Source organism: Anastrepha obliqua, chromosome 3 (assembly GCF_027943255.1).
Source record: "Anastrepha obliqua isolate idAnaObli1 chromosome 3, idAnaObli1_1.0, whole genome shotgun sequence".
Taxonomy (NCBI): Eukaryota; Metazoa; Arthropoda; class Insecta; order Diptera; family Tephritidae; genus Anastrepha; species Anastrepha obliqua.
Window position 1 is genome coordinate 94,781,834 of NC_072894.1, and position 14,724 is coordinate 94,796,557.

The 14,724-nt window shown below is 36.9% G+C and overlaps 2 protein-coding genes, 1 long non-coding RNA gene and 1 pseudogene across 3 annotated transcripts; 1 reads left to right on the top strand and 3 right to left on the bottom strand.

Annotated features, from left to right (window-relative positions):
- Positions 1-383: 383 nt before the first annotated feature.
- On the bottom strand, positions 384-4,718 carry LOC129240736 (leucine-rich repeat-containing protein 59). Its single transcript, XM_054876706.1, has 4 exons — positions 4,423-4,718; positions 3,968-4,027; positions 1,893-2,159; positions 384-1,839 (listed from the first exon to the last, which is right to left on the bottom strand). The coding sequence occupies exons 1-4, from the start codon at positions 4,525-4,527 to the stop codon at positions 1,321-1,323; spliced, it is 951 nt and encodes a 316-aa protein (XP_054732681.1). The 5' UTR covers positions 4,528-4,718; the 3' UTR covers positions 384-1,320.
- Positions 4,719-6,179: 1,461 nt separating this feature from the next.
- On the top strand, positions 6,180-7,068 carry LOC129241556 (uncharacterized). The gene is made up of 3 exons (XR_008582145.1): positions 6,180-6,294; positions 6,355-6,916; positions 6,977-7,068. It is a non-coding gene; the product is annotated as an uncharacterized LOC129241556 (long non-coding RNA).
- Positions 7,069-8,417: 1,349 nt separating this feature from the next.
- LOC129242122 (uncharacterized) lies at positions 8,418-9,497 on the bottom strand (annotated as a pseudogene).
- An 875-nt stretch (positions 9,498-10,372) lies between these two features.
- LOC129242286 (40S ribosomal protein S9) lies at positions 10,373-11,804 on the bottom strand. Its single transcript, XM_054878854.1, has 4 exons — positions 11,728-11,804; positions 11,301-11,537; positions 10,912-11,098; positions 10,373-10,642 (listed from the first exon to the last, which is right to left on the bottom strand). Exons 2-4 carry the CDS (start codon positions 11,521-11,523, stop codon positions 10,465-10,467), a joined length of 588 nt encoding a protein of 195 aa, XP_054734829.1. The 5' UTR covers positions 11,524-11,537; positions 11,728-11,804; the 3' UTR covers positions 10,373-10,464.
- Between the last annotated feature and the right edge of the window lie 2,920 nt (positions 11,805-14,724).

The following is a 14,724-nucleotide window of genomic DNA, read 5'->3' on the forward strand; positions in this document are numbered from 1 at the left end:
AGTCGAATCTATGTTGCCGGAATGACTCGGACTTATATCGGGCCGAGGATTGTCACCCCAACTACACATGCACATTCCTCAAAAGCTCATATCGAATGTTTCACGCTGTTATAACAATAACAATAACATAGATCGTTTTTCAAGTTGATACTAAAATGCAAATTTTATTTAATTTCTTATATGTAGATAAAAAAATGTAATCTCTCTTGAAGTAAGTTAATTATGAAATGCTTTTCTTTCCTGATGAGCATTTTCTTCGTATTATAAAAGTAAATTATGTATAAAGTCTTGATCAAAGTTTATTAATAGTAATATTAATTAATATAATAATAAAATAATTAATATACAATAATAATATTATTATTAATACACTTTGGTCAAGATATTAGTTTTTACATTATTAAAAAAATCCGTGATTGCGATACATGTAATGAGAAAAATATTCTTTTGATGCAACTAACGCAACAAAATATTATATGTAAATATGTATAATATGTGTATATGTATGTAAACTAATATATAATATTATAGAGTAAAATATACAAAAAAAACTTATTACAATCAATCAACAAGTTAACATAATTAAAAGAAAGCTATGTGTGTGGGAAATTCTTTGAGAATTCCTAGTGGCTATGGAATTAATAAACTGAATGAGTGGTCGAAAAATATTTGACAGCTTTGCTTGTGTTGAATTTTTAATTTTTGTAATCTCTTGCATATTTATGTATGTTGTCTGTTGCTTTTAGTCTATTGCTTAGGATTTCTGTATGAGTGTATTAGTTTCTTTTGCTAATCTGGAACTATTGAAGTTTATTTCGTAAATATTATTGTAATAATATAATTGAAGTTGTGTAGCTTTATATTTATGTAGTCTGCAGCTCTGTGATTTAAGTAGTTTAGTTAACATCTGTGTGCATATGCTCAAGAGGTTTGCTTATAATGTATTAGGTGTTGTAATGTGTTTTGTTTCGAGTAAATTCATAATGAAAACTAATTTTACGATTGAATTTATTGGCAGTGTAAAAGCCTTAATTAATATTTACTGAAAGCACTTCACTTTCAAGTTATATCCCCTATTCAAAATAAAGTTCTTAACTTCGATATTTAGAATGATCTTTGGTTGCACGCGCGGTAATCTCAGGTAAATTCTTAATTACAAAGCGTGTGTACATGCATTCATTACTGCTCCTCTTCTCTTTCACAATTAGCTCAACAATTCGGTATGAGCTGGTGTTGTTTATATATATCCCTCGCTTTTTTTCAAAATATCTTTGTATTTGAAGCTCGCTTTTTGGCTTACGGCTTCAAGTAAATGAACCGTCAGTGTTCCTGTGGAGGTGTGCGAAATTCCGAAATCCAGTCGGTGACACGAAGACGAAAGATTTCCGTTTTAGTCAATATCCAGTCACGATATTGATGAGGAATAAACTCAACCAATTTATCGGCAATCTCAGGATTCTTGAACATAATTAAATATATAATTAAAACGTTTATTGCGAGTAGAAAAAAAAATGACAAAACAGTTGTAAGAGCTGTGTTGGATTTTGAGACGGACTTTTTCGTTGGCCCATTAGAATTCTTTCTTGACTTTGTTGTCTTATTATTAATATTTATTGGTGCAATATTCCCTTCATTGTTTATATCATTGTTGGTTGTTTTTGATTTCTTTGGTTTTGATTTAGCTTTCTTAGCTGCAGATTTTTTTGATTTTTGGTTTTCGAGTGGTTTCTCTTCGGTGCCAACATCTTCGGCAGCAACAGCGTTGCTTGTTAACGCCTCAAGTTTGTACTGCTCCTTAGTCTCTTCAGCTTCAGTTTGCATCCGAGCCAAGAATTTTACCTGTCAATAACCTGAATGAAATAAAGACGCATTTAACTGAACTATAAACTCACAGTGTTCCTGGCTGAATCCCGGCATTCGTTTGTGGTCAAGCAAAAACCCACTACTTTTGCTAACGCTGGTATGAGAGGATTCCCTTTCAAATCCAGATATCGTAAGTTTGTTAAATTGCCAAAACTTAATGGCAGATGTTCCAGTTTATTATCATACAAGTCTAAATGCCGCAAATTTCGAAGTAATCCAAATTCTTCTGGTAAATATCGGATTTGATTTTTACTCAAGTCGAGTTTAATGAGTCGTGTAAGTGTGACGAAATTTTTCTAGAATGCAATCAATAATGACAATAGTTTAAAAATATATATGTACTAACGAAACTATGGGTAAATACAAAGTAACTCGGGGCTTTATCCGAACAAGAGCTTTTATCATATCAATTTAACCCTGCTTATTTCGATGAACCACATCTCTGATCCGTGCTGACATCGAGTCCAACCACAAGCATCAAGAGTACAACTGCTGAGTGTGCCAAAGAAGGTTCCTACTTCATTGAGGCGCAATCAATGTAACGAATGAAGCCATCTCTGGCCTAAACACACATACACATACACACATACTGAGTGAACCCTATGGTATATAGGTTTGTATTGCTCCAGCCAACAGACATATACAGCTTCCAGAGCAACATTCTCTCGCAATGCGAAAGCACTTTTCCAAAATATTCACTAAAGGACCTCCATGGTGGCACCAGGTATATTAACAACTGCAGCCCAAGAGACGAAATTGCCCCGTGTGTGTGTTAATTAGCGCTACTGGTTAAAAATTGCTTGGTAAGTATTGCAAGCGACACAACAGTGTCGCAAATAACCTAGGCATTACTATCCAGAATATCCCGAAGGCGTTATTTTGGCCGACAATTTATACTACATACTTTGGTTCAGCATTCTTTAGAATGGTCAAGCGTTGTGGTACGAAAAGGCTACACACATTGCCAATCAGTGCGCCACTTGCTTTCACCAGCGAAAGTGCAGGTGGCTATCGGGAAGGGGAAGCCTTCAAACCCATTGATTCCGTCGGAATAAGCAGGCTCACTCTAAATCACTTAAATTCAACGGAAATAGATTATTTCACCAAGGTTCTCAACGCGAACTGAAGCCGGCAACCACGGAGAACTATGCTGCGCCTGTCTGGTCGCCTGGAACTAGTGATTCGCAGTGGACAAAGCTACAGACCTGTCAAAATACCGCCATTCGGACAGCGACCGGGTGCCTCCTGATGTCACCCATCCAACACCTTCATAACGAGGCACAAATGCTCCCAGTTGTGGAGCACAACAAATTGCTCAGCAAGCAGTTCCTGCTCGGATGCTACCGTAGGTCTCATCCCTGCAGACACCTGCTTGAGCCCGAACCGCCTCCCAGGCGCGTCAGGAGACACCTCCTAGACTACGCTGGCGAAATCCAGGACAAGACCGGCCGTAACCTACTGGACCGGACAGTATTTAGACAGTCTATAAACGACATTCACCGGGAGACCGTTACCACCTTCTTGAACTCCCGTCCTGTGAATGCCGTAATCGGAGTCCAACCACCACCTATTGCAGATGAAGAGCTCCAGCTTCCCCGTGAGACCCGTGTAATACTGGCACAACTACGTTCTGGATACTGTAGCAGGTTAAGCTCCTACATATCCAGAATCGACCCCGACATACCAAACACATGTCGGGCATGTGAAGGTACCCCACACGACACTAACCACCTCTTCACATGCCCCCTTAAACCGACTCATCTAACCCCACTCTCCCTCTGGACCCAACCTGTCGAAACAGCATGTTTCCTGGGCCTACCCCTAGATGAGCTAGACGAAGACGAACGATGATATGCCTACACTGACAGGGCTACCTATGCTGTTAACAATAACAACAACAACTGACGTACAAACCGTTTTAAATAAGGTGCTAAAACAAAAAAAATAAAATCAGAGTTAGTGGCCCACAATATGTTTGAAAAGGATGTACTCGACAAGGAAGGACCAGTATTTTGAAACTAAAATTACAAATGATTAAAGCTATCGTAGATGTTTAAATAATTAAATCGTTTCTAGCTACATTTGTCTATGTAGATCAACATACTCCCAATGAGGTTATACAGTTACTCGACAGATCCAACACAGTAACCCGCTTAAAGGAAGCCTGAAAAAGAAAAAGTGAGAAAGTTAATACTTTGTTCAATACAAAAGGGATCTCACATTTAATTTGCAAGTTGTATGAATGTGGCACACAAGGAATCAAAAAACACAAACAAACGGTAGGGCTAATAACAAAGCACCCTTAAATTCGAACGGAAAGCTACTCACTGACACAAACAAGCACAAGGGTGAGTCCTTCAACTCGTACTAAATCGAGCCATCTACATACTAACATATTTGTATGTGTACTAAGGAAAGTGTGGGGTTAAAGATGAAAGTGAAATTTTTAAGTATCTCATGGATTTTTCACCAAATATCATTCCAATAAATTTCCATGATGTTATTTATATAGAATGTACAGTGAAAACAACTTGCAAATCAACGTTTCAACGTACTTACTATTTCTCGTACAGGAATCTCATTGATTCCACTCAAACTCAAATCACAAACGTTCTCATCTACCCGCTCCTTTACATTTACTTTCACTTTCTCGATTTTCGGCATTTTAGTTTTTATGAATCTTAAGGTTTTCGAATAAAACTTTATGCCTCCCAATACACACTTTTCCTTGCTGCCCAGTATAGATTTAGTTTTCAAATATGTTTGCAAATTTTCATCCACAAATTGGAAATATTGACGTGTTTTCTTGAGCCACTACTAATGAAGTTTAAGGTCAAGGATTTGGTATTGTTATGACTACAGCAAGCCGGCAGCGCTATCTCTGGCGCTGCCTGATTCGGAAAATTTCAAATTTCAAAACTACTTTATATTTAAATGTTTTAATGGCAACACAGTAATGAAGGAAAAACTTAATGAAAGTGTTTAATAAATTGAAATGAACAAAATATTTCAAAAATACTTATATAATTTATATGGACAAGAACTGTCACTTCAGAAGCACTCTCAAACATGTTTGGGGAATATTTGAGGATTTTGCAACAACATCACAACACGCTATGTGGGATATTTATTCTGTATTGTAGTTAAAGAAAATGAGAACCGAAAGTTATATGCATATGTAGCTGATATTATAATTTGTCATACAATAAATAATTCATATAATTATACTTACATTTTGAATTGAATAGATGAAAATGAAATAAAACAATATCTGGTAAGCAGAAGAAGAAAAAGTAAAAAATTATATTAAAGCACTTCACAAATGTTAGCTGCATTGCAGTTGTTGTTGTTGTTGTAAGAACATGAACATTCCCCGTAAAAGTTTCGGGAATGCTGTTGGCATGAATACCTTGGCCGGATATGAATACGGATAGTTTCCACGACTATCGGTTCTACGTTACCGAAACGACCCGGATTTATATCCGGTCAAGGACTGTCACTCCAGCAGCATTCCCCGTATGTAAGTATGGGGAATGTTTATGCTGCTACAACAACAACAACAACAACGGATCGTACCGGTAACGCAGCAATTGCATTGCTATTTTATATTTCGCTTTATAAAATACAAAAACAAATATAATAAATACGAATAACGGTCTATATGAATACAATGATGGATTGTGGCCATGAATGAATTATAAGAGATCACAGCACTTTGGCGATTGCTATTTATATACAACAAACAGCTGGTCTGCTATTGTTTGGTCTGCTATTGTTTGTGTTCTGTTAAAAATTGATGAAAAATTCTAAAAAGTACTGAGTTAAGTGCTTTAAATTAATAAAATGTTTTCAATATATGTACATATGTAATTCAGTGTTCTATAACTCATTCAAATAATGCAAATTCTTTTCCGGATAAAAGTTAAATGAGTGCAGCCTCTGTGAAAATTGTCATGCATGCAAGGCATTTACATATTCCATACAAATTAACAAATCGTTTAAAATATAATTTTGAGTGATTGCATCAATTAAACTTATTAAATACATATATTTCAATGTTTTTCATTCCATTTAAATTAGTTTTTTCGCAATACGCGTTATTTGGAATTGCAATTCGTCGAATTTTTTTACACATATGTATCTTCTTATATCCGTCACTCATGAAATTGGTCGTAATCTTATCTCTTTGAACCACGGATTACGGTTAAGTTGTTTTCTTTTCACGAATATTAATAAAATCATGTGGCAGGGCTGATAAACGAAATAACAGCTGTTTTATTGAATATTCCATCAAAGAAAAATTTATGTTTGAAAATCGAAAGCCGAATAATGTTTATGTTCTTTAACGAACCAGATGTTGACTTCGATGAAGAAACCTTAAACGTAGACATTTGCGGTATAGTAACAACATTCTAGATTGCCAAAAAATGAGTAAGCATTCAATTGGCTTGTACGCATGTATTTAAAATAAAACTTAATTTTCGGTAAAAGGTTTATCAAGAAATTTAGAGTTAGCAAAGAGGTTTTCAAACAGATTGCGATCGCACCTAAAATGCAAAAATGACGTAGACGCACCGTTGTAAAGGAGATGACGAAACTAGCTTGCTTCATGAGATCGCTTGCGGAAAACTATTAAAAGAATATAGAGGAAAACTACACTACTTGTGTGGCACAACCATAGAGGTCACGAATTATTACCGAGTGCTTAGATGTGTATTTGAAAATTACTTCTGTAACAAATGGATAAATTTGGAGATGACAGTGAAGGAGGAAAATAAAAGGAAGGAGGATTTTTACAGAAAAACTAAGATACTGTTGTTGTTGTTGTTGTAGCAGCATAAACATTCCCCGTGCATATACGAGGAATACTGCTGAAGTGACAGTCCTTGGCCGGATATAAATCCGGGTCGTTCCGGTTACGTAGAACCAACTGTCGTGGGAACGAAAACTAAGATACTGGGTGTAATTGGTTGCGTTGGCTGTACACATATTAGTATACAATGTCCGAAAACCGAGGCGAAATATCTATACAAGAACAATATAGGAATTTACAGTATAAATGCTCTATTATCTAAAGATGTTTGCAGTCATGAACAAATTTCCGTTATTTCAGATTTGTGATGCCAACTTAGTTGTAAGATATGTCGATGCCAGACATCCCGGTGAAAGCGAAGATTCCTTCGTTCGGGAAATAATCGCGGCAAATGAGTATGACTCTGGAAAGAGACATTTTTGGCTTATAGGTAAATGTTTTTCGAAAGTATACTTGCACACGTTCATATTTCAATGTTCTGATTTTCCTTTCAGGCGACTCAGGTTTTCAACTGCAACCATATCGAAAGCCCTTTAGAAAGTTGCGAAGTTAGTTACAATGAAATCCTAGTTAAAGCGCATCGAATTATAGAGAAATGTTTTTAAGTCATAAAAAGTAGATTTCGTTGCATTTCAGGTGACCGAAACTTGCACTACTTGCCAGGAAAAACAACGAAATTAATTAACGCTTGTTGTGCGACTCATAATGCTTGCGTATTTTATAAAGTGTAAAACCCTTAAGGTCGCCTATTGATGGAATGTATGTTAATGTAAGTGTAGGCATAGTATAAGATACACCCAATAATGTAAACGTAGAGTAATGCTAAGAAGAGATGTAGTATTAAGTAAAATAAGGCAACCCTAAATGACAAATGGAAGAAAGAATAAAATGGAAGTCACTTCCGCTTGGACCGTAAAAATAGCCAGTCGTTTTATTTCTATCAGAATTTAATCGTGAGCCATCCGGCTTTAAAATATCTGGAAATACCCTCAATTTACAAAAGATGATTTATTATTAAATGAGTTGAAACATGCCGATTTTGAAGACACAAATTTGCACAGAAATGAGGACTGCGACTTGGAAATGGATATATCAGAAGAAGCTAATGACGTAAGACAAAGGTTGGCAAAGTGTTTAAGGGAGCATACTGAGTTCATACCAATGTAAATCGGCTACATAGTTCATAGAACTCGTAAAATGTTTAAACAGTTGAATGAGTTGATTTTTTTCATTCAACATACTTTCTAAAGATGTCACAATAGCCTTTTCTGTACTTTTTTAAAATTTAATTGTGGTGGTCACCTATATACAGGTAAGGTGAAAGAGCCGATAAAAACTTGTAATTAAGCTTTGATTCTTTAATTTCCATTTCAATTTTTTACGCTTAATAAATTATGCTAAAATAAATAAAGTTAAAAATGTTTTTCCAGTTCCTTGAATGATCCAGTTTTTATTATATTTTCGTCCAAAATTAATATTAACATAATACACTTACAACCACAATAGTACAACAGAAACGCTCATAAGCGGCTGTGTATTTGTTGTTGTTTTTCCCATACAGGCATTTCGTATGCGAGGAAACCATTACTCACATAAAATGTCATAACTCAGGAACGGCTGCGCCGATTTCAATCAAACTTCACACAAACCACCTCCTTAAAGATAGAAAAGAACTCTAAAATTTTTGTGTCAATCGTTTCGGCGGTTCTTGAGTTATAAGATTATCAAGGAAATGTAACTTCTTTTTATATATGTAGATGTATATGTATATATGTAGATGTATATGTAGATATATTTAAAGTTTTACGAATATGTTCTTAGTTTAAGGATTGCTCTGTAAATACAAATCATTTCCATTCAAAAAAATTGAAACATTTTCCAACAAAAATATTAAAAATCAATAAAAAACAAAGATATTAAATATAAAATGAAACAAAAGTTCAGCTTATAATTCGGCCATCGTTTCTAAAGCAACTGCTTGACGTTCAATAGTTAGTGTTTGTTTCGTCATTAATGCTAACTGTTGTTCCATCAACTGTTCTTGCCTTTCTATAGCTTTCTATACTTTGTCTGCTCATCACTTCAGCCATATCCTGTGTTATTTTCACATATTTGGTCTGGTTTTGCAATTGTCGTCGAAATAGGTGATTACTCTGAAATTCGGACTTCCTCTTTTGACCTCTCGCTGGGCTGCCAGGAATGGGAGATCGAGATCTTCGAGTAGATTGTGAAGATAATGCTGTTAAAGGCGGGATATCGGAGTTAGTCAAAGTATCTGTTTCTATCCTATTCACAGAAACTGCCGGCACACCAAACGTTTCACCCTCTGGCTTTGCTGTTTCAAACCGAGATATATAATTCGTCAATACGCATTTGATTTTAACGTAACTGTTTACGTACTTAGGCCCGGAACAGAATCGCAGCGTGACAGCGGGTTAACGGGTGCTGATTAGCTGATCTACTTGCGTCAGAAAATTCTTCGGTTAAACACAAATGCGACGGGGCGGAAAACGCAATTGCGACATTTCGTGGCTACAATAAAATTAATTTTCTTGTGAAATCTTTCGTTTGCTATATTTGTGAACCAACTCGTTGAAGGCCATTGTTAGAAAAAAAACATCTGTTTAAATTATTGATAATTTGCAGGGTTTCTTGTGAAAATTATCAGCGGTTATCCGTTAACCCGTTACCCGCTATGCACTGAAAATTTTCATTTACTTGGGATGGGTAGTTTATGGATTTTCTCTTTTTTTTACTCACCGTTATCGAGATAAGAGTGAGGAAAAAGAGCAATATTGTGATCCGCTTTTTTGTTTCGCATGTTAGCAGTATGAAAATCGCAACGAAATAATGGTTTATGTATTTGTGTACAGTGTGTGTGCTAAGGACTAGGCAGAAATCGTTGGGAATTATGCCCTATTTACGGCCAGCTTTAAATAATGAGGGAATACAGAAGGATGTGCGGTCTCTGATAGCAGTATTGTCAACTTGACTTGATTGAGTTTTGAAGTTCCAAAACCTAGAATACCTTTTTTTAATTAAAGAATTATTTTTTTCATAACAGTTTCATATTGCAAAAGTAAAAAATTACATACATATAATATGTCATATAATTCGATAATACAAAATTGATTCCTTCATAAAAATTCTGTAGATTCTGCGGTAGGCCATTGTATTAAATTAAAATTCGTAATTCCGCCACCAAGCTTTGGCTATTTCAATGTTTTTCATATTTTTAACTATCTATGAGGAAAGGATATACTATTGCATGAGTTGTGACAAATCACAATAAAAGGATTATTATGCGCAGTTCACTTTCTAAGTGACTGCATAAGTTATGGAGTATAAATCAAGGTTTGTTTGTTGTTGCCTTATTTGTTTTGTATTAGAAACGTTTAACAAGAATACATTTACTTATTACGGCAGGAATCCTTAACCGACGCAGAAGTGAAATTGAACGCACAATTACTGTTTTTTCCTCCCCGAACCTTATTTCATTGGAATATGCAAAATTACAGCCAACAGAAAGCAATAGAGCATTAATTGACGTGTGGATATTCTTCTACTTTCAACGTCCATTTATCTTGCATTTTTCGATTCGGCGCCTTTTCTGCCACTGCTGATTACTCATTTTACCGCGAGTATTTTTTTTTTTTTTTTAATTTGAACACCACTCAACAAATATTTTAAGATATCTTTCTGTTTGTTTAAAATAAGAAAAACACTTTATTAAACATTGTCCTACTTCTTTCAAGAATTATTTGTTGACTTAAATAAAATAGAACTGTTTAATCTTCTTCCTCTTCAGCAACAGCAACACTGCCACCTTGGTTCTTCTTCAAGTTCTTCCTCTTCACGCGACCTGGGCGGCCACCACCGAAGGGTGATTTCAACGAGAAGTCAATGTGCTTCTGCGAGTCCAAACGCACAACAAACGATGGGATGTTTACCACTTGTCTGCGAACTCTGTATTTGTAAATAAAAAAAATATTTGTAAGTGCTCGCATAATAAACATATACTTAAATGCTGAAAAATAAAAACGTTCAGTTGTATAACTTACGCGGGGAAAAGTTTGCACAATGCATTAAACAATATAAGCAAACTAATTTTAAAAGACGTTAGGAGCCGGTACAGGCCAAACTGTTCGACTCCCAAGTGGTCTTACTGAACATAATTTGTTTAAATTCTCAGAGTCCAATGACCAAGACAGTTGTATACTGCCGCTGATATTTACCGAATGTGTCTTTGACGGATAAGAACACGTGCATGATGGATTGACTTGGCCAATCCCAATTTGAAGACCTGAGTTTGCAAGCGACGCTCCAAGAAGTCCTCAATTTTCAGACCCAAAACGTAATCGAGCTTCATGCGCGACTCATCCAATACGCCAATGCGTACCAAGCGACGCAGCAAAGCATTACCTATAAAAAAAACAAAAAAAAAAAAAAAACCAATATTATTTAGTGGTATTCTCATGGTATAGAACATACTGTGGTACATTTTGGCTTCAGTTAGTCAAATATGTATATCGTCAATATTAATTTCAGACAAGAAGTGTCAGATAATTAAGTATATCATCAGATTAATATTAACTATAACTTTTCTTGTAATACAATAATTTACCTTGGAACAACCTCTTTTCGTCTTTTTCATCTAGAGTCAATAACTCACGAGCAGCTTTACGGATTTTGGCCAAAGCATATTTCACGCGCCAAACCTCACGCTTATTGCGCAAACCATATTCACCAATGATTTTTAACTCCTGATCTAGACGTGCCTTTTCATAAGGGCGACGTGGTGTCACATAAGTCTTCGAGAAGACAGACGGTATGCGTCCGTTAACCATTTTTCAACCGAGTGCTACAATAGAAAGTATACACGTTGATTAGAAAATCGCAAAATATACAAAACATCTCGACGGATACATGAAAACTGATTTATCCAATGCCAAATTGAGCTCTTCAAGATAATGAATTACAAATATTTCAAGTAAAAGCTTTAATTAAAAACTTTATTTTATAATACAATAACTGGCAAAAAATTTACGTACCTTCGGCACGACGATCAGAAAAAGAAAGAAATATACGAAACTTCGAGTTAATAGCAGCTGTCAATTTGACATTTTAGATGAGTAGTAGATTAGTAATGAACTGTGGAACGTGTAAATTGGTAATAGAACATGAATGAATTATGGTAATAGAGCAGCGATATAAAAAATGTAGGGTTGCCCACAAGCTTAATTTAGGTTAATGTATAAAAGTGCGTTCATATATGCTTTAATTACCAATAAATCCACAAAATTAATCTTCTCGTTCATATATGGCAGATTACCTGCAAAATTGGCAACCAGCTGTCAATACTGTTGTGAAAGGTTTTTCTTCATAGAAATTATTTTGGTTGTTGCTGTTGTTATAGCATTAGGTAGGTAGGTGAAATGGTTGAAGTGCACCTGGCACTCCTCAAGTAGCACTAAAGCGCCGTTTTGATACCATTATGAGACCTCCAACTGGCAGATATCTACAGCCAGCCAGAGCTGTTGATATAATGGAGAAGATTGATGGGACTTAGGTTGGCGCACTGCCCCAGACTGTCGAAGAAAGGTGCTCCTAGTGACCTTAGTCTTCTAGCTGCCAAACCCGGACGTTTACAGAGAAAATGCTCTACAGTCTCCTTCTCTGAAAGGTCCTCACAGCTTCTGCTCCTCACACCGATCGTCCAGTGACCGGTAGACACAGTTACGAGTTTGGAAATTGAATTGGCGAGGAGTCTGAGTCGTTGGTATATCGTATTGGGGCCAAAGCACATGAAGAAATTGAGCTCCTTCTTTTCTGCGCTTTCCTGAGAAATAATTTATGCATATCCCCTTTAACAACTGTCGAGGGGTAGGAAGTCTCTGATGCCAATTCAGTCCCCTTCCTGGCAAGCTCATCAGCAATTTCATTTCCCTCTATGTTCCCAAGAGATTTGATCTCTTCTTTACAGGAGTTTACTAATTTCGTTCTGCACCATGGCGTCGTCAGAGCTTTAATCGCGGCTTGACTATCGGAGAAAATGTTAATATCTCCCTCGCTCCCGCGTTCCTTAAGCATTTTGTATGCCTGCCAGATTGCAAAGACTTCTGCTTGAAAAACACTAGCAGTGTTCGGCAGTTTAAAGGAGATAGGTAAATTGGCTGATTTACAGAAAACCCCTGCTACGACTCCCGATTCCATCTTGGAACCGTCAGTGAAGACAAAGGCGCAAGCTTCGGTGCAGATTTCCCCTCGATCCAATCCTGCCTATTTGGAAAGATTGCTCTAGCACGACCCTCAAACTCTAGTTTGCGGATAGAGAGATCTGTTCGAAGTTCGGAGAAATACGGTGTTAACTGCCCGAAAATGCTACCATGTCCTTTGAGAGATTGTCTCCAGAGGCCAACCTCCTTTAACCTGATTGCACTTTGAGCTGGATGGAAATGTCGGAAAAGTCGATGGGAAGTAAGTGCAAAAAGACATTCAGGGCAGCACTGGGGCAAGTTTTACATGCATGCAGTCCTTTACACCCTCCCCAGTTTAATGATATTATAGCCCTTCCGAAGAGCTTCCCAGCAAACCAGGCATCCATACGATAAAATTGGCAAAACCACGGCGTTGTACATCCACAGCACGACCTGTGGCTTGAGTCCCCATTTTTTACCGAACATAGATTTGCAGGAGTAGAAGGCTAAACTGGCCTTCTTTACCCGATTTTTAATGTGAGGCTTCCAATGGAGTTTGGAGTAAAGTATCACTCCAAGAAACCAAACTTCCGATGAGAGCGGGAGAACGTGGTTGTTTAATTTGGGAAGTCGAAAGCGTGGAGGTTTATATTTTCTGGTAAATAGCACCAGCTCCGTTTTGTCAGAGCTGTCTCGGAGGCCACAAGTGGCAGCCCTGCGACTGAGTACAGCCTTGACCTTTCCGAAATCTCAGCCATGACTGAGGGAAACGGTCCCGATGTCATCAGGACCAAGGCATTGGCGTATGCTACTACCTTAACCCCACCCTTATTTAGCATTATCAGAACTTCGTCATTTACAATTAGCCAAAGTAGGGGCGAAAGGACACCTCCCTGAGTAGTCCCCCTGTGAACGAATCTAGTGACTTTAGCCACTCTTGCGACCGCATTAATTTCCCTGCAGCCAAGCAGGGAAGAGATCCAGAGACAGATAGGTCTTTCCAGCTCTAGTCTATCTAACGCAGTGATAATTGACTCCACCCTGATGTTATTAAAAGCCCCTTCGATATCTATGAAGGCCGCCAAAGTGAATTGTTTGCCTTCCAGAGATTTTTCCACAGTCCCTACGACCTCGTGTAAGGCTGATTCCGTGGATTTCCTTTTCAGGTAAGCGTGTTGCGCTGGAGATAATTTGGATTCAATGTGCTCTCGAATATGATAATCAATCAATCTTTCAAACACTTTTAGGATAAATGAGGTAAGACTTATAGGCCTTAAGTCCTTGGCCGAGTCGAGACCCCTCGAAAAACTTTATTAATATATGAATAATACACTTTGTACTCATTCGTAATCGAAAAAAAGGAATCAGCTTTGTCTGCTTCGCATTCGTGTTTACGGGTTTTTACGTCTCCAATCGGGTCATGAAGAGAATTGACATTAGAGGAGAGAAAAATTGTTGTGCAAATACATAAAAATGGAAAATCATACTCATAAATCGGGAAAACGAACATCAGGAGTAAAGCAACAGTGCAAAAGGTAATACAAAGATTCAAAAAGGAGAAAAGGATCGAAAATAAGCAGAGATTAGGCCGCCCTAGGAAGCTAACTGAGAGAGATGAACGCCTTATCAGGAGAACAATAGATATAATCCTTTGGGAAGTGCTCGGAATATAGCTACCATATTGCAAACATCTCTAAACACCCTTGTTTCATCGGACACACTGTGAAGGTAAATCAAGAGAAATGGATATAAGGCATGTATTGCTAGAAAAAAGCCCCTTGTCAGTGATACTAATAGAAATAAAAGGCTGGAATTTGATAGAACTTATAAACTCAAAGACAAATATATTTA